At 42.4% G+C, this 26752-nt stretch overlaps 1 protein-coding gene across 3 annotated transcripts in view; it reads right to left on the bottom strand.

Moving 5' to 3' along the window:
• The window catches only part of LOC138960370 (uncharacterized), a 52601-nt gene that overhangs the window by 23210 nt on the left and 2639 nt on the right, over positions 1-26752 (bottom strand). For 2 of the 3 annotated variants that reach the window (XM_070332265.1, XM_070332263.1), the window contains exons 2-3: positions 17395-17777; positions 14610-14730 (exon numbers count right to left, since the gene is read on the bottom strand). In XM_070332265.1, the coding sequence (XP_070188366.1) occupies positions 14610-14730; positions 17395-17713 (440 nt within the window). In that variant the 5' untranslated portion in view covers positions 17714-17777. Of the gene's footprint in view, positions 1-14609; positions 14731-17394; positions 17778-18090; positions 18228-26752 lie in introns of those variants that run through there. The other variant, XM_070332264.1, reaches the window with a different exon arrangement.

Below are 26752 nucleotides of genomic sequence, written 5' to 3'. Positions count from 1 at the left end.
GTCCGTTTCTTTGTCTTCTTTCCGTTTCTGTGTCCTACGTTTATTCTATGTAGGGTTTTTCTAACATATTTTTGTCTTGGTGATTTTTTATTGATTTGCCGCCATCTTGTTTCGGCCGCCATTTTGTCGTCCATCTTTGATGTTTATGTTTTTTGGACACCTTTGATGTTTATGTTTTTAGGACACCTTTGATGTTTAGTTTGATGTTTCGAATTCTAAGTTTAGTTTTTTCTTTCTATCAGTTTCCACCGCTCCGCGCTTCTCGCTCCGCGCTTCTCGCTCACCGCTCCGCGCTTCTCGCTCCATGCTCCACGCTTCACACTCTACTGTTCTGCACTCTCACTCAAACTAGTCCTTTCTACTTCACATTTTAGCTTTAATTCACTTTCTAAACTTAGATTAGTTTTTCCGCCACGCTCCGATATAGGTTACTTAGCCTCTCCATAGATTTATGTTTAGCCTTTTATATATTGATATTATGAGCTGTTTCCGAATTACCATGACATCGACAAGTATTCAATAAACTTTAATTAATTTTCCAATTCTAGTGTTCGTTTTGTTTTGTGAGCGCGTCGGTTCTTTATAGCACCAAAATTACATCCTCCAGAATTTATATAAGCCATCACAGAATCTTACAGCTACTCAAGGGCAAGCACAGTGGAAACTCTGATATTTTTTGGAACATTTTGGATTGTTTTCGACAAAGAACTTTATGAACTTTTGTAGGCCTGTGATTAGGGCCACTGACTTTTGAACTTCTTATCCTTACGAATCTTGTGAAGAGATCATGAACCTTTTGTCTTAAAGGAACTGTGTTTCGCATCTAGCGAACAGTATTCTAATTTATTTGTCGGGCCCAGAGCAGAGCAACTTAGGCATTATTTTAGGATTGTTGACCATAGCATTGCACACTTCGTACTTCGTATTTTTCTTCCCCTCTAGTGAGTGACCCGAGGTGTGCCGTTTTGAATTTTGTTTTTCTATATTTCGCAAGTCTTTGTTAACCTCTACGTTTTCACTTGACTTAAATTATGGATGAGAAATTACCTTCTCATGAGAGTGCCGAGCTATCCCCTTACACTTTGAAGTTAGAAAGGGATGAACATTTTGCTTCGGACACTGATAGTCGTAAGTATGAAGGCGACCGTGATGGCGCTCAGGGAGAGTCTCTAGTTGAACCCTCTCAGACCCAAGACACTTTGAATTCAGATAGCATTCCTCCTCAAGCTGAACATTCTCCTACACAGGAAGGTTTAGGAACTGAGCCCTCCCAACAGGCTGCAAGTGCAGAGCATCTCGCTCAACGAAGTAGAGAAGAAAGAGGCCCCGCCATTGTTAGGGCTAGACTTAATGCTGAGGTTAGGGAACTGTCAGACAAGTACTGGGCCATGAGCCGAGCTCATAAGATTATGATCAGCGAGTTGTGCACAGCCTTTAGGGAAACACCAGACAAAAGGAGAGTCCTTAAAGCTCATAAAATAACCCTCTGTGAGCGCCTAAACGAGCTGAATGTAGCGAACTCGAGGCTTTGTCAAGTGGCTGAAAGTGATGTTGCTATAGAAGAGGATCTGAGCGATATGCACATGCAAACGGAGACGCTCAAAGAACAATATCACAGACTCTTTCCCAAGTTAGACCCGTACGCCTCCAGCTCGGACTTGACTTCCACAGTCGCTTCTGGAGGTGCTAGAGAGGTTTCTCTAGATGCTGCTTTGGCGGTTAGTGCAGCGAGATTTAGGTCCCAGCAAATGGTCGCAGATGAAAGGGCTAGACAAGAAGAGACTCTTTTGCTTTTAGAGGAGAAGGCTTCTAGGTCTAAAGCTTTGGCGGCAGAGAAGAAGGCAGAGAAGAAGGCAGAGATGGAAAGAGAGTTGGAAAGAGAGTGTGCTCGTTTAGAGAGAGAAGCTCAAGATGAAAGGTTAGCTTTGAAGAAAAAAGAAAAGGAAATTAAGACTGCACTAGAGAGGGTGGAGAGAGAAGGCAAGATGCAAGAAGAGCATGACGTTTTTAAGATCCTTAAAACTGACATAGAAGACCAGCAAAGGGCTAGAGAAAGATTCATGCCTCAACTACCTCGTGACAGCCCCATTGATAGGTACCTAGGTACTCACAACCCCCTGCATGTAGGTACACACTCAGAGAGCATAGGCGATGTGGCGGTAGGGTATGATAGGCACACACAGCACACACAAGATACATATAAGCCTGCGACAGCCGACACCTACGCCCGCCCGCGTCACCAGCCGTCAGCCAACACCCTCGTCTCTGGGCAACATCAGCCTGCGGCAGCCAAGCCTGGACTCCCGCCACTTCAGCAGCCCACGGAGGTCAGGGCTTATGCCCCTTCGCATCTCCAGTCGGCCGCCGAGGATATCCGCGACACTCTTCGAGGCATCTCCAGGACCCTTGCTCAACCTGTCTCCGCTTTTCACCCACTTCCAGCAGCGGTCACAGCCACGGCTCCTACCACTACGACGATGACTACAGCCACCACGATGACGACAAGAGTCGGAGGCCAATTCGCGACCTCCTTTCGGCCTCAGTTTGTCAAAGCTGAGATTCCAAGCCACGAAGATCGTCCTCGCCAGATCTACGCGCCTTCCCGTTTCCCTCACAAATCCCTCAATCCATCAGCGAGACCTTTTCCCGGGCCTTTCCCTGGTCCTTTTCCTGCCATGACCTCCCGAGAGTCTCCGACCTATGTGCCAAGCTTTGCATATGGGCCTTCTGTCATGCATCCTCCCATGCAAACGCCGCAATATGACCACGCTGCTAGCTTTGCTCCTGACACTGACTATACACAGCATGGTTTTCAAGAGGCTCCGGTCACGAGCCCTTCAGACGTCTACTACGGGCAAGATGCATACCTTCCTCAGATGCAAGGCCAGCCAGCGCTCTCCGAGGGTTCTGCCCTAGCTCGTACTCTAGCTGAGGCTCTCCTGATCAACAGGTTACCGACGCAGGAGCCCACTACGTTTTCAGGAGATCCTTTGACGTACCCTCTCTGGAGGTCCTCATTCACTCTTTTGATTGAGCGGCAGGGCGTTTCTGCAGAGGAAAAGCTCCTCTACTTGGAGAAGTACTTGGACGGTCCGGCGAAGGATGCGGTCAAGGGACTCTTTCTGATCAGGGATGCCCAGGCCTATCAGCAGGCCCTTCAGACGCTGGAGGAAAGATTCGGCAGTTCTTTCGTCGTTGCCAGAGCCTTCCGAGAAAAACTAGATGCATGGCCGGTAATCAAACCCAAAGATGGACAAGCCCTCCGCGCCTTCTCGGACTTTCTTGGACAATGCCTTGTGGCGAGCCGAGTGATAGGCCAGCTACAGAATCTGGAAGACCCAGCCTATCACAAGACACTCATGAGCAAGCTTCCAGATTGGTTGGTGAGAAACTGGGTGCGGAAGGTAAACAAGACCAAGAACGAGAAGAAACGCTACCCTACCTTTGAGGAGTTGTCAGCTTTCATCAAGACAGAGGCAGACATCCTTTGCGAGCCCCTTTTCTCCTCCAGCAAATCTGCCGCCTCTTCCACCTCACAGACCGCCAGTTCAGCAGTCCCCAAGAAAACATCGTACAGTACGGATTGTTCTACTACATCTGCATGTCAAGAGTGTGACAGATGTCAGCACCACGCTAAAACTGTCCTGAGTACGAACTGCGACGAAGTCTGTCCCTTTTGTACCGTTCGTTTTCCGACCAGCTCTTCTTCTCATCCTCTACTCAGATGCCAGAGGTTCGATGAGATTCCCGTTGAGGACAGGAAACACTTCATGTACGAAGCGTCCTTGTGCTTTTCCTGTGCCAGAAAGACTGACCATAGAAGTGTAGACTGCACTACCAGGGCGATATGCGACAAGTGCCAAGGCCCACATCTCACTATGCTGCATGGAGCGCCCAGCTACAGGAAGAAGATGCCCAATCAGCAACGGAATGCACGGGGTCCGCCAGATTCTTCAAGGTTTGTCTGTATCAGTCAAGATGCCCGTGTTTCTGCCTCTGGATCAGCATTCGCGACGACCAACAAGTCAGACAGACCAGTCAGAGCTACCATGATTGTTCCGGTCAGAGTTTCAACGAAAGAGAATCCCACGGTAGAGCATACGACATACGCGCTGCTTGACACCATGTCTTGCATCTCCTTCGTTACTGAATCTTTGAGTGACAAGCTGAACACTCATTCCGAGCCAGCGTCATTGAGGCTGAACACTATGACTTCTCAGAACACTCATATCGAATGTCAGAGAGTGACCGGATTGTGTGTCAAGGCCCTCAACTCCAATGTTTCCCACAACCTGAAAACGCTCTACACGACGGACCATCTCACCAATGACACTGAGAACATACCAACATCAGAGACCGCTCGTAACATCAAGCATTTGAGTCATATTGCCAGCGAGATTCCCCCGTTGCTCGAAGGCTGCACTCCCGGGTTGTTGATTGGCTACGATCATGCAGAGCTATTCATGCCAGAGAGAGTCATCAAGGGAGACCCATACGCCGTTCTCACACCGTTGGGTTGGACGATACTGGGACAAGTGTCGCCGAAGCAGTCTGTCCATGACGTGATGCACGTGTCTCCAACAGAACATTGTCCCAGCGAGTACGAAGGTGAATCAGTCGCTTCCGTATATCGCACGACACTCGCCGAACCCAGAATCTCCGACCCCCTCCATGTCATGGAAAGGACGAAGAAGACCAGTACGAAGAAGACCACAACGAAGAAGACCACGACGAAGAAGACCAGTACGAAGAAGACCACAACGAAGAAGACCACGACGAAGAAGACCAGTACCAGAAGACCAGTACGAAGAAGACCACAACGAAGACGACCACGACGAAGAAGAAAGTGGCTTCTTCCCCAACGTAACGTTGCTGTCGGAGATGTCGTCGTGCTACGTGACGAAGCCGTATGCAGAGCAGATTGGCCTCTTGGACTCGTGACGGAGGTTCGCCCCAGCGACGATGGACTCGTGCGAACCTGCAAGCTCAAGACTGTCAAGGTCACCTCGAAGACGAGCCATTCCACTTTCTACTACTGGCGCCCCATCTCTAAGCTGACCGTGCTGGTGAAGGCAGACCCGGACACTCAATGACTTTCCCAGTGAACTTTACTGTTTTCGACAGACCGTTTGTGCATGTTTTGGTCTGACGTAATCCGTTCGCCTTTTTGACAGGTGGCGCTGTTTTGATTTGGGGAGAAAATTTCGTCTTAATGCAAATATTTTTTTGTGACTTTGTGGTTTCTCTCCATTTGTATATATGTTTTTGGTTCCGCATTTTGGAACGAAAGCTCTTGACAGAGGCAAGCGCTTAATGAATCGGTTTGTTTAGTCCTTCCCGCGTGCGGATGCCTGTGCTTATGATTAAGACGACTGAAGATGTTTTTCTTTTGTATTTTGTAGGTTGCGACTACAGTCTTTCATACTGAGTTGCGGGTTATGTAAAGGTGTAAGAATAATGTTGACACGATATGTTGACAGTGACGGACTGACGAAATATGATGTTACATTTGTTGAAAGAACACGTGTGATTTTTAGATTGAGACTCATGAGAGTGCGTTTCGAACAGCTACGTTTTGGATAATGCCGAAAGGATTCTGTAACGTTTCGGATTTTTTGTATTTTGAACCACGTATGAGAGTGCGTTTCGAACAGCTACGTTTTGGATAATGCCAAAAGGATTCTGTAATGTTTCGGATTTTGTTTTTGAACCACGCCTGTATTCGATGATTTTGTTGATTTTTTATGTTGACTTTTGTAAAGACTAAGATGTCTTCGAGGGGGGAATGTGAATGCCCCTGCTAAGGAGCCTTCTGTGTATTTAGATTCTTTTTGTTTTGCTTGTGTTTTTTAGTCATGCTTTTAGCTTGACTCGCATGCGACTTTCCGTGGTGGTGGCTTCCCCTTTTTGTTCTTTCACTTTTATTATCTTATTTCACTTTTGTCCCTATTTGTTCCCTTTTTGCAGCCACCTCTGTAGGTTCGCGTGCGGGTCTAGCTCGCTCTTTATCCTCTATTTTTCTTTATTAAGTATGAGTGTCCTGGTACGACCTTTGTTTTTGTTTTACTGACGTTAAATTTTGTGACGAACTAATTTATAAACGAGAGTGTGGCCGGCGTTTTTCTGATATTGTTTTCATGTGCCTGTATGGCTCACGCTGGACAGCCTATGGAGTTTTTCCCCGGAGAGCACGGGACGCATGTTTTGCAACAGTAATATTGTAGTAACGCGCAGTATTTTTAGTTCACCTCTGTGGTGGATAGCCTGTATCCGTCGTCACTTACTGGGAAGCCGTTCACGGAACAAGATGTTTTAGGATAGATAGATTTTTTTGCTCTGTTCCGGGGCCCAGTGTTTTCTGCCAGCCTCCAGTTTTGTTTTTAAGTTATTTTGTAGTTCAGGTTCAGTTGCTCGCCTTGAGTCTGTTTTAGATTATTGATGCTGTCAAAGGCGAGTATCCATTTCTGACTATGTTTCTTTTATTTACCGAATTCGTGTAATTTTCGTTTTGAATCTTTGTCTTCTGTCCGTTTCTTTGTCTTCTGTCCGTTTCTGTGTCTTCTGTCCGTTTCTTTGTCTTCTGTCCGTTTCTGTGTCTTCTGTCCGTTTCTGTGTCTTCTGTCCGTTTCTGTGTCTTCTTTCCGTCTCTGTGTCTTCTGTCCGTTTCTTTGTCTTCTTTCCGTCTCTGTGTCTTCTTTCCGTTTCTTTGTCTTCTTTCCGTCTCTGTGTCTTCTGTCCGTTTCTTTGTCTTCTTTCCGTTTCTGTGTCCTACGTTTATTCTATGTAGGGTTTTTCTAACATATTTTTGTCTTGGTGATTTTTTATTGATTTGCCGCCATCTTGTTTCGGCCGCCATTTTGTCGTCCATCTTTGATGTTTATGTTTTTTGGACACCTTTGATGTTTATGTTTTTAGGACACCTTTGATGTTTAGTTTGATGTTTCGAATTCTAAGTTTAGTTTTTTCTTTCTATCAGTTTCCACCGCTCCGCGCTTCTCGCTCCGCGCTTCTCGCTCACCGCTCCGCGCTTCTCGCTCCATGCTCCACGCTTCACACTCTACTGTTCTGCACTCTCACTCAAACTAGTCCTTTCTACTTCACATTTTAGCTTTAATTCACTTTCTAAACTTAGATTAGTTTTTCCGCCACGCTCCGATATAGGTTACTTAGCCTCTCCATAGATTTATGTTTAGCCTTTTATATATTGATATTATGAGCTGTTTCCGAATTACCATGACATCGACAAGTATTCAATAAACTTTAATTAATTTTCCAATTCTAGTGTTCGTTTTGTTTTGTGAGCGCGTCGGTTCTTTATAGCACCAAAATTACATCCTCCAGAATTTATATAAGCCATCACAGAATCTTACAGCTACTCAAGGGCAAGCACATAAATTATTTTCTGTAAAAAACAATTTAACAAACAAGAGGCGAAGCCTTCAAGGCTCACGTAAGAAATCGACAAACAGTAACACAAACTCAATCACTCCGTCACACATACACAGACACACACGCAGTAAGCATATGTGACACTGTGCAAGAAAGCGAGACACTAGATCTAGATCTGTCTGTCTGCATGTAGCCTACTTACAGGGACACGACTGCCATGGCCGATTTCGAAGAAAAAAACAAGAAGAGCAAACGCTCGATCGAGTCACTTTCGCAGTTCTGAATATTATATGAGGCATCAGATGGACAGGAAGAAATTGCTATTCACAACACAATACAGATGTAAATAATTTGATGTAAAGAATAATCCTATAAAGTTTGAATCAAATCCGATGAATAGTTTCAGAGATATGATATTTCAATTTTTTTCCTTCAAGACATACCTGTGACCTTGAAAAAGGTCAAAGGTCACCAAAGCAGACGTCAAAGTGTAGAGGTCACTGGGAGTCACGTTCACATAAAATTTGAGCCCGGTCACTTTTATAGTTTCCGAGAAAAGCCCAACGTTAAGTTGTGTGTTGCCGAACAGAAAAGGCTAGTTATCTCCCTTGTTTTTCTGATAACGTTCGTAAAAGGCTACAGATGTAAATACTTTGATGTAAAGAATAATCCTACAAAGTTTCAATCACATCCGATGAACTTTGTCAAAGATATAAAATGTCTAATTTTTCCTTTGACGCTGACCTGTGACCTTGAAAAAAGTCAAAGGTCAACGAAACCATCGTTAAAGTGTAGAGGTCATTGGAGGTCACGACTAAACAAAATATGAGCCGGATCGCTTTGATAGTTTCCGAGAAAAGTCCAACGTTAAGGTGGTGTCTACGGACGGCCGGCCGGACGGCCGGCCGGACAGACTAACACTGACCGATTACATAGAGTCACTTTTTCTCAAGTGACTCAACTAGTCTCGGCCCGCTCAAAATAACTTTCTTTCTTTCTTTATTTGGTGTTTAAGGCAAAGGGAGCCACTAAAATCTAAATTTGTATTTACTTCTACCATAGGCTAATGTTATATGCTTATGAAGTGGTAAGGCATATACGATTTCAAAACGGATAACGTTTTCAGTACCGTCACTGTCCGTTACCATGGAAACGGCAATCTCCAACTGCCAAAATGGGTTGCTAGGAACACGTTTTTTTAGCTTCCCCTTAAATCATAGGAATGTGATTTTTTGTATGTAGGATGTAGGAGTCCATAGTTGTGGAATGACAACAGGGATTTTTTCTAGGATGAATAGTTCTGATAAAATATTTTTTTTAGATGAATTATCATGTTTTTCAGCACAATTTTAGTAAATATGACCCGCCTGAACAGTTATTTATTAATTTAAAGAAAATTCTTGTTGTCATTCCACAGGTTGTCCTCTGATAAGCATGTCCCTTAAGTTTCATTGCATTCTGAACAGCTGGATTGAAGAAAAACAGTTTCCTAGAAAGCAGGTCATGCAAAAACGCTGAACAGAGAAACAAGGCCGAGAACATTTCAAAGCTCTTTCATTCACCCCAAATCAATGTTAACATAGTTCAGGTATTTTTCACAGACACCTGGTAACTACAGGCTTACCTAAAACCGCCCAGCAGCATTATGCTGCACCCCCTTGTAGTCTGATGAGCTCATCCTGTCTTTTGAGTTTAGCTGCACGCACAGTGTCGCGTCTCTTGTTTAGCTGATCTTTCTTGAACCTGAGGCTGCCAAGAACCCTTTTACACTCCTAGCCTTGTTTAGTCTTTTCATGTTACAGCCTGTTGTAAAGCCGTAGAACTGTGCAGTGTTGAGAGCAGCCGCTGGTTCAAAATTGAATTCCCTAGCCCCTGTGACGACTGCAAACCGTACGCGATTTTTGCATGCAAATTTGTCCTTGAGGCAGCGAACCCAAACGCTGCTGTGGAGACACTCATTAGAGTTTTGGGGTTTTCCTGACACACATCTCTGAAGCAGTTGATCTTTCGTCAGTCTCTGGTAAACTGGTTCTAGAGGAGGATTCAGCTTCTTGAAGTTGAGAGGTGTATGGACGAGTTTTGCGTGTGGTCCTGGGGGCTGGTAGAAGGACCATGACGCGGCACCATGGGGGCACAAGTCATGCTGTGGCTTGTCATCTGTTGAGAAGTCGTGACGCAGAGATGCCATCACTGCCCGTTTCATGTCTGCAACAGTCTTACCCCCCCCCCCCCCCCTAATTGCCCGATTATAATATATCGTCAACTTCCTGATTGTATTCAGAGTCAGCTGATCATACCCTCGCCCTCCCAAAGTGATTCCTTTTTTTGCGGCAGTCTGTCACAAGGTTGCGAAGCGCTGTTACAAGACGCTTGGAAACGTGATTGATGTACTCTTCTTTTTCGATGGTTACTTGATCTCCATAAGGCTTTACTTTGGAAAGTTCCTGGAAGGTTTTTGTGTCACCGTCTGACAGGATAACTGTGTATCGCAGATTGTGCTGCGACACTGACCTGCCCCACAGAACCCGAGCCGCCTCGACTTCCATGATGCCACTGGAACCTAAAAATAAAACCACCGTTTCAGTCAAAGTCAGCCACTGAATAGCAAACACACAAACACACACAAACACACACACACACACACAAAAGGCAATCAGCCACATATCTACCAACATAGACGCTATTATTGCTTTTGTTCAGTACATGTATTACTATGCATGGATTAGTACCCAAACACACACACACATGCATGCACACACACACACACACACACACACACACACACACACACACACACACACACAAACACACACACACAAGGCAATCAGCCACAGATCTACCAACATAGACGCTATCATTGTTTTTGTTCAGTACATGTATTACTATGCATGGATTTGTACCCAAACACACACAAATACACAAACACGCACAGACACACACACACACACACTTCACATAGACAGCGCACACAAAACACTGACACACATTTTCACAAACACTTACAGATCTATGTAAAATTCAAACACAACACACTATCATCCCATTTCAACAAACGTCTTCACAAACGCACCATACACACATACTGTTTAGATCTACGCACTCACCTGCACAATTCTTGTCACAGATGTCCAGTTGTTTTACTAGCCAGGCAGCATACTCCAGGGGTTTCTCCTGGAGAAGTTTGTTTCCAGTTGTCTGGCAAACGTATGACAGTAGTTGCACATAACATGAGCGTCAAAGCAAATTCCAGTCAGCACGTCTAGACTACAGCACACCCTATTCCAATGTGGGACGAGTGCCCCCTGGTCAGCCATGATCCGTCGTAGCTTACACTGATATCAAGAACATCATCAGACAGTGTCATTCCATTGTGCGTTGCGTGTATCTGTCTGACCTGACGGACAGCCTCACTGAATACTTTCTCCTCCAGTAGATCTACATCAAGTCGTTGATAGAGTTTATCAGCTTTCTTCTGGAAGGTTTTGTGATCCATGCCTACCAAATCTAAACTTTCACAAAATGTGTTAAATTGTTGAGCACCTAGCCCACATATCAAGGAGTCTGGACGAATAAACGGCTTGCCTGATGAGACCATAATCCGTTTGACCGCTTTCTTTGGAAGCAAGGTATCCAGCGGTACCTGGAACAACTTCCTCACACGTTGAACAAGAGACATGCGCGTACACTGCAAGGCCGTGTCCCTGTTTTGAGTCTGGGCATGGTGACAGCGTTGGCTGTTTACATTGCGGACAACAAAGTTCGTTTACAAGTCAATACCATCAAAGGTTTCCAAATCAACAAGACATCTCCTTGTTTGGGAAGCCTCTGGACCTGTCGCTTTTGACCAGTGGCTGCTGTGTAGGCCTATGTGTTCGTCTTGAATTGTTTTAGCGTCAAACCGCCAAGAACACATTCTCAGTCCTGACGCAGAATTTGATCTGCATGCCACAGCGGTCGATCCAGATTTTGTGCGCTTGGTCACCGATTGTGTTTTAGTTGTTCTCTTGTCTCTGCAACTCTTCAGTTGTTGTCTTCTCGTACACTTGCCTTTATGATGTGTTTTTCGGAGCGTTGATCTTTTCACACGTGCCATTTTTCTAAGCAAACTCAGTCGAAAACTAAGACGTGAGCAGACGACTTTTAAAACGCGAAAAGCCACGCGAGCCTATCTGACCAATCGTGGCCAGGTATTTACGTCATACCCCCGTATATGGAAAGTGTCTGTGGTTTGCTTGTTTGAAAAATAGGGGGGTTTCCCCAGGAGAATCCATATTTAACCGAAAATAACCGCCGAATGACACAGGGGAGAGAACTGCTGTTCAAACGGTATACGACGTTCCCGCGTTGGGCGAGCAGAAATGTCTGTTGTCAAGGGTTGAAAATCGGAATTTTTATCGGAAGAGTGAATGAAAAGACAGAAAAATTCGCCGGGTTGGTGCAATGAAATATGTTTTTAGAGACTTTGATGAATTTGTATAGTGTAATCATATGCATTTCATGAAAGTAGACAGATTGAAAGGTGCAAAACTGCTAACAACTCAAAATGGCTGTTTAAGTCCCATCACTCTAAATTTCAGTGGCGCACTTCGCCTTAACGTCGTTTTCAACCACGAAGGTTATATCGCGACGAGGGAAAGGGGGGAGATGGGATAGGGGAAAGGGGGGGGGGGGGGGGGGGGGATGGGATAGAGCCACTTGTTAAGTGTTTCTTGTTCACAAAAGCACTAATCAAAAAATTGCTCCAGGGGCTTGCAACGTAGTACAATATATGACCTTACTGGGAGAATGCAAGTTTCCAGTACAAAGGACTAAACATTTCTTACATACTGCTTGACTAAAATCTTTACAAACATTGACTATATTCTATACAAGAACCACTTAACAAGGGTAAAAGGAGAAACAGAATCCGTTAGTCGCCTCTTATGACATGCTGGGGAGCATCGGGTAAATTCTTCCCCCTGGAAGGAAATATAGGTGAAAGGACTGGTAAGGCAGAAATAAGACAAAAGAAGAGAAGTAAAGGGGTGGGGTAGCTCTGTTTAAACGCTCCCGCCGCGTGAAGGCGACCCCATGGGAGCGCTCAAAATAACAATGACCGAGACTTTCAGTAATTCCTTCGCGTGACGTCTAACCCTCTTACGCCATAATGTGACGTCTCACCCTTTTACGCCATAATGTGACGTCTTCAAATGTTAAAGTTTCTACCACAGACATACACACGCACACACACACACGCACGTACAGACAGACAAAGTTACGATCGCATAGGCTACACTTACGTGAGCCAAAAAGAACCACCTGCACTCATGACTTAAATAGAAAACTGCACATCAGTAAAGACATGTTATGTAGAGGTTACATGCCGAGTCTCAGTGATTATTAAAAATAATGGTCGAAGTTAGCGGATCATGAAAAATGCGAGCTTCAGCGAGCTTTTTCATGACCGCGAACTGAGACCATTATTTTTAATAATCACTGAGACGAGGTGTGTAACCTCTTTATTCCCCCTTTCTTCAGTTATTCAAAGAAAACAGGAGTTTTTGTGCGAAAGTTTGATCGAATCCGAATCACTCAACCAGTCAACCTGCGCAGGCGATCGATTAATGCGCGGTTGTATAGTTCCGTGCAAATCATTCCATTCTGTTAACACTTCTTGTCAGTTTCCCTGTTTTAGACTAAAATCAAGTACACAGATAAGCTGTTATTCTGCTGTGGCGGTAAAGGCAGATATTGTGTGTTCTGTTTATGTTTTAGTATCGCTAAAGATAATGTTCTTTCGTCAAATGGGACTAGCAGACGAACTTTTGCACCCGTGTTCCAACGTTAATTACTGTATGAAGTTCAGTTTTTTGGGGAAAATAGTGTATGAAACCGCTTTATGTTGTTTAAATTGATGAGATGTGTGCATTTGGTTGCGTGTGATCTGTTTATAAAATGAAATATTGTTGAAAACTGACCGTCGGATTGCAGTCAGTGTTGTCGAAGAAACTGCGTTAAAAGAAGGGGAACTACTCTTGTCGGCAAGAGTATGAGTTACTTGCCTTGGGAATTTGCTTGTGATGAACGGTGTGTGCACAGCAGATCTATATTCAGAAAACAACCGAACTCATGGATTTTATATGGAGATTCATGTGTTCAGGCCTGTAGTTGTTAATTTAAATGCGGTATGTTTGTATTGTTTGCTCCAGAGATGTATATTTCGTACGTATAGAGCGTTTTGAACTTTTCAGTCGCAAAAGTAGTACCAAAACAGAACAGCTTCTCAACCCATTGCACTATCGAGGATTCAGGCTGTTGCTGGCTCGTTATTTGTTTGGTTGCTGGGTCATTATCGAAAAATAACTAGCTCTACAAGTTTACAGAGGTAAAGAAGCAGAGGGGGGAATAATATTTATTTATTTACGAGTATTTATATCGCGCACATATCTCACCACACAAGGCGACTCAAGGCGCTTGTTATAAACTACTTGAAGCATTTTAATAATGATTAATTATGATTTTTACCTATAAATCATAAATCATTTTCAACATACATAAATCTATATTTCTTTTTAATAAAAAAGAGGATATGAAAATGTTTGTCATGAAAACTGAATATACAGCCTGTTCCAAAAGAAACGCAACCAACCTGTTTCCAAAATCAAAGTGCAAAATTTATTTCGCAAATAATATTTCATGAAGTTACATATTTCATTTTTGGTACATTTCCAAATCACAACATGTGGAACAAAACAGGTTTAACAATAAAAGTGGAAAACAATGACAATTGAAGCACAATTTATGTCCCTTTACTGTCGCAGCTGTCTTTTCTGCGTTTAATAACGGATGTGTCCTCCACCAGCGTTTCTTTTGCAAATAATATTTCATGAAGTTACATATTTCATTTTTGGTACATTTCCAAATCTTTTCATGACCTGACTGACTGCTTGGGCCGTTTGGCCAGCGGCAAGCATGCCAATAGCACGCTCTCTTTCATTTTTAGACAAACGAGGCATTCTGCCAGCTGAAGAAGTCACTGCTATTTTCTACTGTATTGCCAGCTCAGTTGAAACTTGAGTTGTCCCTATGTCGTCGCGTATGTAACTTCATGAAATATTATTTGCAAAATAAATTTTGCACTTTGATTTTGCAAACAGGTTGGTTGCGTTTCTTTTGGAACAGGCTGTATATAAGATCTAGCAAAGTATATGTACAAGAAAATTGCAATATTCTGTAAATACCTGTTCTGTTGAACAATAGAGAAATGAAAACTGGTGGCTAGAGAGGTGATTTGCTGGAACATGGGATCACACACATCCAGGAATTGCACAGGGTAAACCTTCACTCTGAATTCTGTGTAGTCTGCAAACATAAAAGAAAATAATGTCATTTGAATTCAGTTTGAATAAAACAAGTGCTGACCTCAAGGTAGCCAGGACATCCCTGATCCCTGCTAAATAAATTGGTCTGTAATAACAGAACCGTTGTTGAAGTAACAGACATTTTCTGAAAATAACTTTGTCAGGATTTTTGGCGGTCTGGAGGAGTAGGAGCCGACGGGATGTAACCAGTGATGGTGATGATCAACCAACTCTGATGTGTATGCTATGCGGCGTGAGCTAGATAAGATACCATTTTCTTTCAAAAATATAATCATCAGAGCCAGGAATCGCCACGGATAGCTTTCTTTCTTTCTTTATTTGGTGTTTAACATCGTTTTCAACCACGAAGGTTATATCGCGACGGGGAAAGGGGGGAGATGGGATAGAGCCACTTGTCAATTGTTTCTTGTTCACAAAAGCACTAATCAAAAATTTGCTCCAGGGGCTTGTAACGTAGTACAATATATTACCTTACTGGGAGAATGCAAGTTTCCAGTACAAAGGACTTAACATTTCTTACATACTGCTTGACTAAAATCTTTACATATTGACTATATTCTATACAAGAAACACTTAACAAGGGTTAAAGGAGAAACAGAATCCGTTAGTCGCCTCTTATGACATGCTGGGGAGCATCGGGTAAATTCTTCCCCCTAACCCGCGGGGGGTGCCACGGATAGCTTGCTATAAATTACTGGAAGTGTTTTCCTAATACCACGTGACTTCAAGCCAAACCCACGTGACCTTGATCAAAACACGTTGTGTTACGCGCCAGCAATCCTTTCCACACCAAATTCTGAACTATGATGAACTTGTGAATGCTGATTGTCAAAAGAAAAGGGTATCATATTGTGCACGCACTACATGGCATACACACGTGTATCGGAGTTGGTTGTTCGTCCTGATCGCAGGATACAGCCCGTCAGAGGCATGGAGTGCTCCAGACGTTGTGAAAAACCTGTCTGCACTTTCACTCAGGGGCTCCTACTCCTCCAGACCGCTGATAATCCTGACAGTTATTTTTGAAAATCGTCCATATTGTTGTGTGGCCTATTGGCTAAAAGATACACACCATATTTCAGCTGAAATGGGCCATAAAAACCCAAGATCTGAGTGCTGACAGAGGGACAGACAAACAGAGGGAAACCTATAAGTATATAGCCCCCCCCCCCCCCCCATTTTTTGGGGGCAGTAATAAAGGGGGGTTGGGATTGGGAGAGAGAACTTCAGTATTCAGGCATGAAAACTGAAAAAAAAAAAAAATACTGAAAACAAAATTCGAAGGCGCATAGCGCCAAGTTTCGCAGGTGCGTAGTGCCAAGTTTCGCAGGCGCGAAGCGCCAAGACTTCTAGGGGGGTCCCCCCCGGAAATGGTTTTTTTCAAGGGTGCAATTTGGTGCAATCTGGGGCTATCTGAGCCTTAAAATTGGATTCAAACATGGCCCCAAAACTATTTTACTATAACTATGACTAGGAAAAAAAAAAAAAATTAAAAAAAAAAAAATACGAAAAAAAAAAAAAAAAAATACGGTTTATTTTTTTCAAAAATACGGAAAATACGGAGAATTTTCATGCCTGAGTATTACTGTGAGTACGAGCAAGACTAAGACTCCATAATTTAATGTTATGGTCAATCATGAGTCACAATCTGAACTGCTGAACTACTTGCAAGGTGCTTCTTAAGTTTTACATGTTTTGATCCTGATAACTGGACAGCAACTTAAAAACAAGAAGGGCAAAGCCCATACGACTCACAAGCTTTACACATTTTTCCTACCAAAATACATGTGACCTTGACCCAAGGTCAAGGTTATCCAAGGTCATGCAACACAAAGCTGTTAATTCAAGACATAGGAAGTACAATGGTGCTTATTGGCTCTTTCTACCATGAGATATGGTCACTTTTAGTGGTTCACCACCTTATTTTGGTCACATTTCATAAGGGTCAAAGTGACCTTGACCATGATAATATGTGACCAAATGTGTCTTATGATGAAAGCATAACATGTGCCCCACATAATTTTTAAGTTTGAAACAGTTATCTTCCATAGTTCAGGGTCAAGGTCACTTCAAAATATGTATACAATCCAACTTTGAAGAGCTCCTGTGACCTTGACCTTGAAGCAAGGTAAACCAAACTGGTATCAAAAGATGGGGCTTACTTTGCCCTATATATCATATATAGGTGAGGTATTGAATCTCAAAAACTTCAGAGAAAATGGGAAAAATGTGAAAAATAGCTGTTTTTTAGGCAACATTTATGGCCCCTGCGACCTTGACCTTGAAGCAAGGTCAAGATGCTATGTATGTTTTTTTGGGGCCTTGTCATCATACACCATCTTGCCAAATTTGGTACTGATAGACTGAATAGTGTCCAAGAAATATCCAACGTTAAAGTTTTCCGGACGGACGGACGGACGTCCGGACGTCCGGACGGACGACTCGGGTGAGTACATAGACTCACTTTTGCTTCGCATGTGAGTCAAAAATCTTTGGAGCACACTGCTGAAGGTGTGTGTGCGCGTGTGTCACTGTGTGTGTGTCAGTGTGCTTGTGTCATTTGTGTAATACTAATAATGTACAAACTAACATGCCCTGGTTTGAAACGTAGACAGACAATTTTCAAATCTAAATTCACACTTACTCTGATGAAAGAGATGCCCAAGATAATTAAGGGGTATGGCAGTCCGGCATTTCAACTTGAAAACCATTAGTCTCTCTTCTTCCGTCTGTGCTGCCTCATCCTCACTCCCACGTTCCTTATTCCCAGCTTCCAACTCCAAGCTGTCACGTTTAGGATCTGTGGCTGTGGTACCGCCTTTACCATCAGCCCCAGAGGTAATTTTTTTACCCCGACTTTCTGTGTCAGGTGTGCCCTGCACTTGGTTCCAGAGCTTATCTATCCACCCTGTGTCACATTGCCAGTTCTCATCTTTCTGGTCTGTGTCTTTGTGAACATCCATTTCAGAGGTATAGGGTGAATGCACGAAGAATATAAGCTTGCGTGATTATTGTTCTTGACAAGACCTGAAAACAAGAAGAAAATGTTATCTACCACTAACAATGAGTTTCTAGTGTTAGTGTTTACTCTGAAAAGCGTTGCATGCACATGGTTGCAATGAGGGAGTTGATTAGGGATACCCGGATATATAATATGTGAGGATGGGGTTAATAGGGGCACTGCATGCTTCTGAACATTAAAATGTTGGGGAAAAGTCACTACTCACAGTAGTCACACACAGTGACACTTTGACAGTCTTACCTTAGCACTATTCATTTATGTCTCATTGAATTGCACAAGTTTGCACTCAAACAATTTAAAATAATCCAGTAAACTCACGTTTTGTTGTAGGGAACTTGGTTAAAAACAATTATCAATTTTGTTTTCATTGGCAGCCAAAGACGGCTCAAAACTGGCAAAAGCAGCTTTGCCGGTTCAATCGGCACAGTTCAATCGGCACAGGACTAATTACTACGCGAAAGCACGCGACCACACGCGACCTTGCACTACCTTGCGCGACCTCAAACTAAAGCATGTACATGTATTTTTTTTATTTTTTTTATATCTTCACAACATTATCTGACTTTATACCAAGTTTTAAGTCAAAGAAATTAAGAATAACGGAGTTATAGGCCTAATGTATTTTGCGACGAGCTATCGAGCGAAAGTGAAAGCATCGTGGTTCAGCGTCCGACCATGTTCGCATTGATTTAAGAACGTAGGATCAACCTCAAACTAAATAATGTTCAAGTAATATATTTATATATCTAGTATCTTCACAACATTATCATACTTTGTACTAAGTTTTAAGTCAGAGATATAATACATAAGGAAGGTATGATGTATTTTCAAAGAACTAGCGAGCAAAAGTGCAAGCATCGGATATCTGCGTCCGACCATGCTCGCATTGTTTTTAGAATCGCAGGCACGACCATAAACTAAAGTATGGCTTTGAATATTCTTATATATTTAGTATCTGCACAACATCATCTGCCTTTACACAAAGTTTTAAGTCACAGAAATAAAATATTATGGAGTTATGATGTATTTTTGAAGAGCTAGCCAACGAAAGGGCAAGCCTTGGATTCCTGCCTCGGATCAAGTCCGCATTGTTTTTAGAAGCGCAGGCGCGAACTCAAACTTAAAGTATGTTTAACGTAATATTCTTATCCAGTATCGTCACAACACTATGATGATAATTATGATTATGATAATGATGATGATAATCAGTGATGGTGATGATGATACTCCTCGAACGATGGGAGCAAAAGAGAGCGATAACTAGGAGAAAAAAAGAACTACCATGCATATATATACAACAACAACTCTTTTTATATTTAGTCAAGTTTTGACTAAATATTTTAACATCGAGGGGGAATCGAAACGAGGGTCGTGGTGCAGGGCCGGACCCAGGGGGGTGTTCCAGGGGTTCCGGAACCCCACCCCTGGAAAAAGCATGTACCTTGCTTTGGGTGTTTTTTTAAAATAAATTTTGTGTGTGTCTCTAACAAATTTTATTCAATGTGAAATCCGATGAGAAAAAGGTACCCCCCCCCCCCCCCCCCACCACCAACTCACACTGACAGGCCTTAACCCTCAAAACAAGGCCCAGAATGCACCAGATTGCACAGATTTTAACCGTTTTTCTAAAATTTTCCGGGGGAGCATGCCCCCGGACCCCCCTAGTTCGCGCGCCTGCTAGCCCCCCCAAAAAAGGAGGAACCCCCCCCCCCCCCCCCCTCTTACAACTCATTTGGTCCGGCCCTGGTGGTGTATGTGTGTCTGTGCGTGTGTGTAGAGCGATTCAGACTAAACTACTGGACCGATCTTTATGAAATTTGACATGAGAGTTCCTGGGTATGAAATCCCCGAACGTTTTCTTCATTTTTTTGATAAATGTCTTTGATGACGTCATATCCGGCTTTTCGTGAAAGTTGAGGCGGCACTGTCACGCCCTCATTTTTCAACCAAATTGGTTGAAATTTTGGTCAAGTAATCTTCGACGAAGCCCGGACTTCGGTATTGCATTTCAGCTTGGTGGCTTAAAAATTAATTAATGACTTTGGTCATTAAAAATCTGAAAATTGTAAAAAAAATAAACATTTATAAAACGATCCAAATTTACGTTTATCTTATTCTCCATCATTTGCTGATTCCAAAAACATATAAATATGTTATATTCGGATTAAAAACAAGCTCTGAAAATTAAATATATAAAAATTATTATCAAAATTAAATTGTCCAAATCAATTTAAAAACACTTTCATCTTATTCCTTGTCGGTTCCTGATTCCAAAAACATATAGATATGATATGTTTGGATTAAAAACACGCTCAGAAAGTTAAAACAAAGAGAGGTACAGAAACGCGTGCTATCCTTCTTAGCGCAACTACTACCCCGCTCTTCTTGTCAATTTCACTGCCTTTGCCATGAGCGGTGGACTGACGATGCTACGAGTATACGGTCTTGCTGAAAAATGGCATTGCGTTCAGTTTCATTCTGTGAGTTCGACAGCTACTTGACTAAATATTGTATTTTCGCCTAACGCGACTTGTTACATTTAGTCAAGTTAAGACTAAATGTTTTAACATCGAGGAGGGAATCGAGACGAGGGTCGTGGTGTATGTGCGTGTGTCTGTGTGCGTGTGTAGAGCGATTCAGACTAAACTACTGGACCGATCTTTATGAAATTTGACATGAGAGTTCCTGGGTATGAAATCCCCGAACGTTTTCTTCATTTTTTTGATAAATGTCTTTGATGACGTCATATCCGGCTTTTCGTGAAAGTTGAGGCGGCACTGTCACGCCCTCATTTTTCAACCAAATTGGTTGAAATTTTGGTCAAGTAATCTTCGACGAAGCCCGGACTTCGGTATTGCATTTCAGCTTGGTGGCTTAAAAATTAATTAATGACTTTGGTCATTAAAAATCTGAAAATTGTAAAAAAAAAAAAAATTTTTTAAACGATCCAAATTTACGTTTATCTTATTCTTCATCATTTGCTGATTCCAAAAACATATAAATATGTTATATTCGGATTAAAAACAAGCTCTGAAAATTAAATATATAAAAATTATTATCACATTTTTTTTTTCGAAATCAATTTAAAAACACTTTCATCTTATTCCTTGTCGGTTCCTGATTCCAAAAACATATAGATATGATATGTTTGGATTAAAAACACGCTCAGAAAGTTAAAACGAAGAGAGGTACAGAAAAGCGTGCTATCCTTCTCAGCGCAACGAATACCCCGCTCTTCTTGTCAATTCCACGGGCACTGTCTTTGCCACGGGCGGTGGAGTGACGATGCTACGAGTATACGGTCTTGCTGCGTTGCGTTGCGTTCAGTTTCATTCTGTGAGTTCGACAGTTACTTGACTAAATGTTGTATTTTCGCCTTACGCGACTTGATACATTTAGTCAAGTTATGACTAATGACTGTTTTAACATCGAGACGGGGAATCGAGACAAGGGTTGTGGTGTATGTATCCATGTATGTATGTATACATGTACAAGGTTGTCGTCACCAAGACTGAGACTGGTCTCAAAAACCGGGAAATCTTTAGATGATGCAGTTGTTTTTTATTTCAAACCCTTGAAGTATTCTCCCTTAGCGGCTACACACAGTTTAAGTCGTTGGACCCAGTCAAGAAATGACCGTTTGAAGTCGTTTTTTGGCACCTGGTTCAGACACTGGAAAACAGACGATCCGAGGGCTGATCGACTGTCAAATCGACGCCCAGCCAATTGTCTTTTCAGATGAGGAAACAAAAAAAAAAGTCACAGGGTGCAAGATCAGGAGAGTAGGGAGGATGTGGCAAAGTTTCAAAGTTTTCTTCCTCCAGGTACTCTTTCACCACCTTGGATTTGTGAGCAGGTGCGTTATCATGAAGTAATTTGATCCCTTTCAATCCTGTAGTTGGTCTGGCTCTCTTGTAGTAACGAACGATGCCAGCAAGAACTTTTTCCTTGTAGTACACCCCAGTGATTCTTCTGCCTTTTTCGCGTGGTTTTTGAAAAATGACGCCCTTTGTGTTATAAAATATTGTGTATAAAACCTTCTTGCCGGAGCGACTTTTTCGCACGATCCGAGGGGCATTGGCACCTTTTTTTATCCATGCTTTGTTTTGAGCTTTTCTTTTTGGCTCAAAGAAGTACACCCAAGTTTCGTCTCCAGTCACGATCTCATCCAAGCGTTTTTGATCACATCCGTCGTATATCTTGAGTAGCCGTTGGGCAAACGTAACCCTACACCTCTTGTTCTCTTCAGTGAAGAAATGTGGTACCCATCGCGCGCACACCTTTGTGTATCCAAGTTTGTGTTTTCAAATTCTCAAGACAGACGACGACGAAATGTCCAGTGTTTCGGCGATAAAATGACTGCTCACTCGGGGATCTTCATCAACTAACCGTTGCACATGGGACACCATTTTATTGTCGGTTACAGGTGGTTTCTTCACTTTTCCCCTTGCATCTTCCACAGACGTTTTCCCTGTTGAGAAATGCTTTGCCCACCGAAAAACTGTCGCGCGAGATGGTGCTGTGCCTGGGCTTACAGTTCTCAGCTCTTCAAGTATGTCACCGGCCGTTTTACCAAGTACCATTCTTATTTTGATGTAGGATCGAAAATCCTTCTGTGAAAATGTGCTTTTTGACGCCATTTTTTAGGCCAGTGTCTCTCGCTTACATGACTAAATACACTGTATCTTTACGAAAACACAACGGATCACAAAGAAATTATGCACAATAATACGTTATGTACCAATCTTGATAATGACGTCATTTGTTATAAATGTCGTCATTTGATTCTGTGCAAAAAAGACCAGTCTCAGTCTTGGTGACGACAACCTTGTATGTATGTATGTATGTATGTATGTATGTATGTATGTATGTATGTGTGTGTGTGTGTGTAAGTATAAAGTGATTCCGAGAAAACTACTGGACCGATCTTCATGAAACTTTACATCCCCACCCGTTTTTTTTCTCCATTTTTTTTATTTTTATATAAAATAATGTCTTTGATGACATTATATCCGGCTTTTTGTGAAAGCTGAGGCGGCACTGTCACACTCTCATTTGACAACCAATTTGAAATTTTGGTCAAGTAATCTTCGACGAAGCCCGGACTTTAGTATTACATTTCAGCTTAGAGGCTTAAAAATTAATTCATGAGTTTCCTCATTAAAGTTGTCATTAAAATTGATTTTTCGCAAACAGATTTAAAATTCCCTTACCGCAGTACGCTATTCTTGCATGTCAATTTAACTGTGAAAAATATGCAGTGCGTTCAGTTTTATTCTGTGGGTTCGACGGTTTGACTTAATTTCGCCTCACGCGACTTGTTTTTTCTTCTAGTAATCCGTTTTTTTTCCTCCTTCGAATATCATCATCATCATCATCAGAATTATCGCTAGCTCTTCGAAAATGCATCATACCTCCATCAATTTTTGTTCCCTTGACTTTAAAAGTTGGTACATACTGAGTCCGATACTGTTATGTTGTGAATATACTAATTTAGATATATATATATACAAATATTACATTTACATGCATCACAACTCCCTTCTTGTTTATTTCCATGACTTAAAACTTGGTACAAAGTCTGATAATGTTGTAGAGATACTAGATCTATACAAATACTGCATGAACATTCTTTAGTTTATGGTAGTGCCTGCAATTCTAAAAACAATGCAAAATGGTCGGACGCAAAAATCCGATGTTTGCACTTTAGCTCGCTAGTTCTTTGAAAATGCATCAGAATTAACTTTGTTTTTACTTCTCTGACTTAAAACTCGGTTCAAAGTATGATCATTAGGGTTAGGATGAGGGTAAGGATTAGGGTAAGGGTTAGGGTTAGGTTGTTCACGACCTTATTAATCTCCCCATGTTAGCTTTTGTTCGTTCATGGGCTGAAACTCCCACGGCTTTTACGTGTATGACCGTTTTTACCCAGCCATTTAGGCAGCCATACGCCGCTTTCGGAGGAAGCATGCTGGGTATTTTCATGTTTCTATAACCCGTCGCAAAATACATTATAACTCCGTTATTTTTAATTTCTTTGACTTAAAACTTGGTATAAAGTCAGACATTGTTGTGAAGATATATAAAAATATGTATGCATTGAGGTCGCGCAAGGTCACGTGTGGTCGCGTAGTAATTAACTTTGTTTTTACTTCAAGCGATTCACAGAGCGCGGCTCGCTGTGCAGCGCGGCGATTCACAGAGCGCGGCGTGTTGTGCAGCGCAGCAATTCCCAGAGCGCGGCTATTGCTCTCACCAGCGCAGATTGTTGACGCGCTTTATTTTTGTACATGCATGATTATCAGCAACATTTTACACTCTTTCTTTGGACACTCAAAAGCAACTTCAGGGCTGCAAGACTACAAAATTGCACTTTCTGCAGACTGAATATATACGCGTTCAAATCAACCGGAAAAAAAACACTGAAAAAACGATCTGCGCATGCGCGAATTCCAAACTGGCTGCTGAAGGGTTAACTGGTGTGACACCGATTAACAGTTCCGCGGCACTGTACTCGGATAATTGTTTAAAAACGTCATCCCAGTTTAAAAACTCAGCTCCTTTCAATATAGTACTAGTAGAAGCCATTGCAATGACATGTAGTGATATGACTGCCAAGTATTCAAGCCCGGTGTCACGAACTGAAAACTCTGCCTGAACAATCCTTCTTATAGCGGTCAATGCGCATGCGCTAACATGGGGAAGGGGCGGGGATGTAGCTCAGTCGGTAGCGCGCTGGATTTGTATCCAGTTGGCCGCTGTCAGCGTGAGTTCGTCCCCACGTTCGGCGAGAGATTTATTTCTCAGAGTCAACTTTGTGTGCAGACTCTCCTCGGTGTCCGAACACCCCCGTATTGTACACGCAAGCACAAGACCAAGTGCGCACGGAAAAGATCCTGTAATCCATGTCAGAGTTCGGTGGGTTATAGAAACACGAAAATACCCAGCATGCTTCCTCCGAAAGCCGCGTATGGCTGCCTAAATGGCGGGGTAAAAACGGTCATACAAGTGGGAGTTTCAGCCCATGAACGAACAAAAGCTAACATGGGGAGATTAATCAGGTCGTGAACACCCTAACCCTTACCCTAACCCTAATCCGAACCCTAACCCATGGTTCGATTGGTCAAAGGGTCGCATTTTGTAAGTCCAAGATTGGCGCATGCGCATTGACCGCAATGAGAAGGATTGTTCACGTTTTTACATCCGCGCAGCGATATATATGGTGAATTCAGTTGAAAGAGTGAGAGAGAGAGAATGGAGCTCTGTTTTTCGTTTTATTGACAGTTTTATTTCTCAAATAGATCAGATAGATATAGCTGTTGTAAACTTTGCGATTGTGAAGGAAACGGTATCGGCAGAGGCAGAAGTACAAGGACCTAAGGGTGGAGCTGGACCAAAGAGTGGCTGCAGGAGAGAAGAACCTGGTGATCAGACAGGGGAAGATTGTGGAGCGCAAGACATGGACCAAGACTGTTGACAACAACGAACAGACTGCCGTGAAGGACGACGCCACTGCTGCCAGCAAAGGCACGTCCAATGGCCGTCCCGAATGACTGAACAAAAGAAATGTAAATAGTGTACATAAAACTAAGGAAACAAAAAGAAAAAATCAGAAGGTAAATAGTGGTACAGATGCATGTAAAGTTGTTTACTCAAATGTTGATGGTTTCTTGAACAAGAAGGATGAGTTTATGACCCGCATTGACCAAATTAAGCCTAAGATTATTGCACTCACAGAAATTAAGGCAAAAAATTCACAAACTTTTAATGAGGGAGAGTTTATAATTCCCAACTATGATATGTTTATGAACAAGAATCACAAAAGAGGTGTAGCCTTGTATGTGGATAGTAAGTTGAACGCACGAGAGTGCGATGATGTTAACGTAAGTAACTTCGAGGAAAGCGTTTTTTGCACCTTTAACAGTGCAAACAAGGAAAGTGTTCTGTTGGGCTGTATTTATCGTAGTCCTAACACCAGCTCTGAGGAGAACGATAACAAACTATTCCAAATGATGAGGTCAAATGAAGTGGCACAGTACGACAAAGTATGTATTATGGGTGATTTTAATTTCCCAGGTGTTCGTTGGGATGGGGTGTGGACAGGTGAAAAGAACAACAACATAATAGAGCATATTCTTGACTCTTTTTTGATTCAGAAGGTTCAGGAACCTACCAGACGGAGAGTGGGCCAGAGGCCGACCCTGGACGATTGGGTTCTAGTTAATGAACAAAATTTAATTTCTGATGTTGATCACCTTGACCCTGTGGCCAAGAGTGACCATGATGTTTTAAGTTTCCAGTTGTACATTGCGCAACAAAAAGAAAATCAGGAGGCGAAATATAACTATAACCTTAAGAAAGGTGACTACAGTAAGTTTAGAAGAATAGTTAAGGAGCATGACTGGTCAAATCTGGCCGAACTCGGCGTGGAGGAGGCCTGGAGCTGCATAAAGACCGTACTACATGATGGTATGGAAAAGTGTATTCCCAAGGTAAAGAAAACACATAAAAAAAATATGAAACCTAAGTGGTTGGATAATAAAGCCATGAGGCAGATAAAGAAAAAGCATAGCGCTTATAAGAGATATTTATGCACAAAGTCCGGACATGACTACCTAAGATACATTAAGATAAGAAATACTTGTACAAAAGACCTGAAAAAATCCCGTAAGGAATACGAAAAACAGATTGCAAAAGAAGGGAAGATAAACCCTAAGATGTTTTGGAAGTACGTCCAATGATGTCATTGTATGGAGTCGACGCACGTGCGAGGATATGTATGTGTGGGGGGGGGGGGGGCGCGGGAGATGGAAGCTTGCTGTATGTTATGTAATGTATATATTGTGTGTGATACGTGGAAATGTGATACTATTTATTTGCATGTATGATACAGGTACAAATGTGATAATTGTAGGCTTATACTAGTGATTACTGTGTGTGATACATGAAATGTGATATGAATGCTGTTTTTATATGTTAT

The sequence above is a fragment of the Littorina saxatilis genome, linkage group LG2 (genome assembly GCF_037325665.1).
Source record: "Littorina saxatilis isolate snail1 linkage group LG2, US_GU_Lsax_2.0, whole genome shotgun sequence".
Classification (NCBI taxonomy): Eukaryota; Metazoa; Mollusca; class Gastropoda; order Littorinimorpha; family Littorinidae; genus Littorina; species Littorina saxatilis.
The sequence above is the reverse complement of the archived record's forward strand: the minus strand, read 5'-3'. Positions and strand labels throughout refer to the sequence as shown.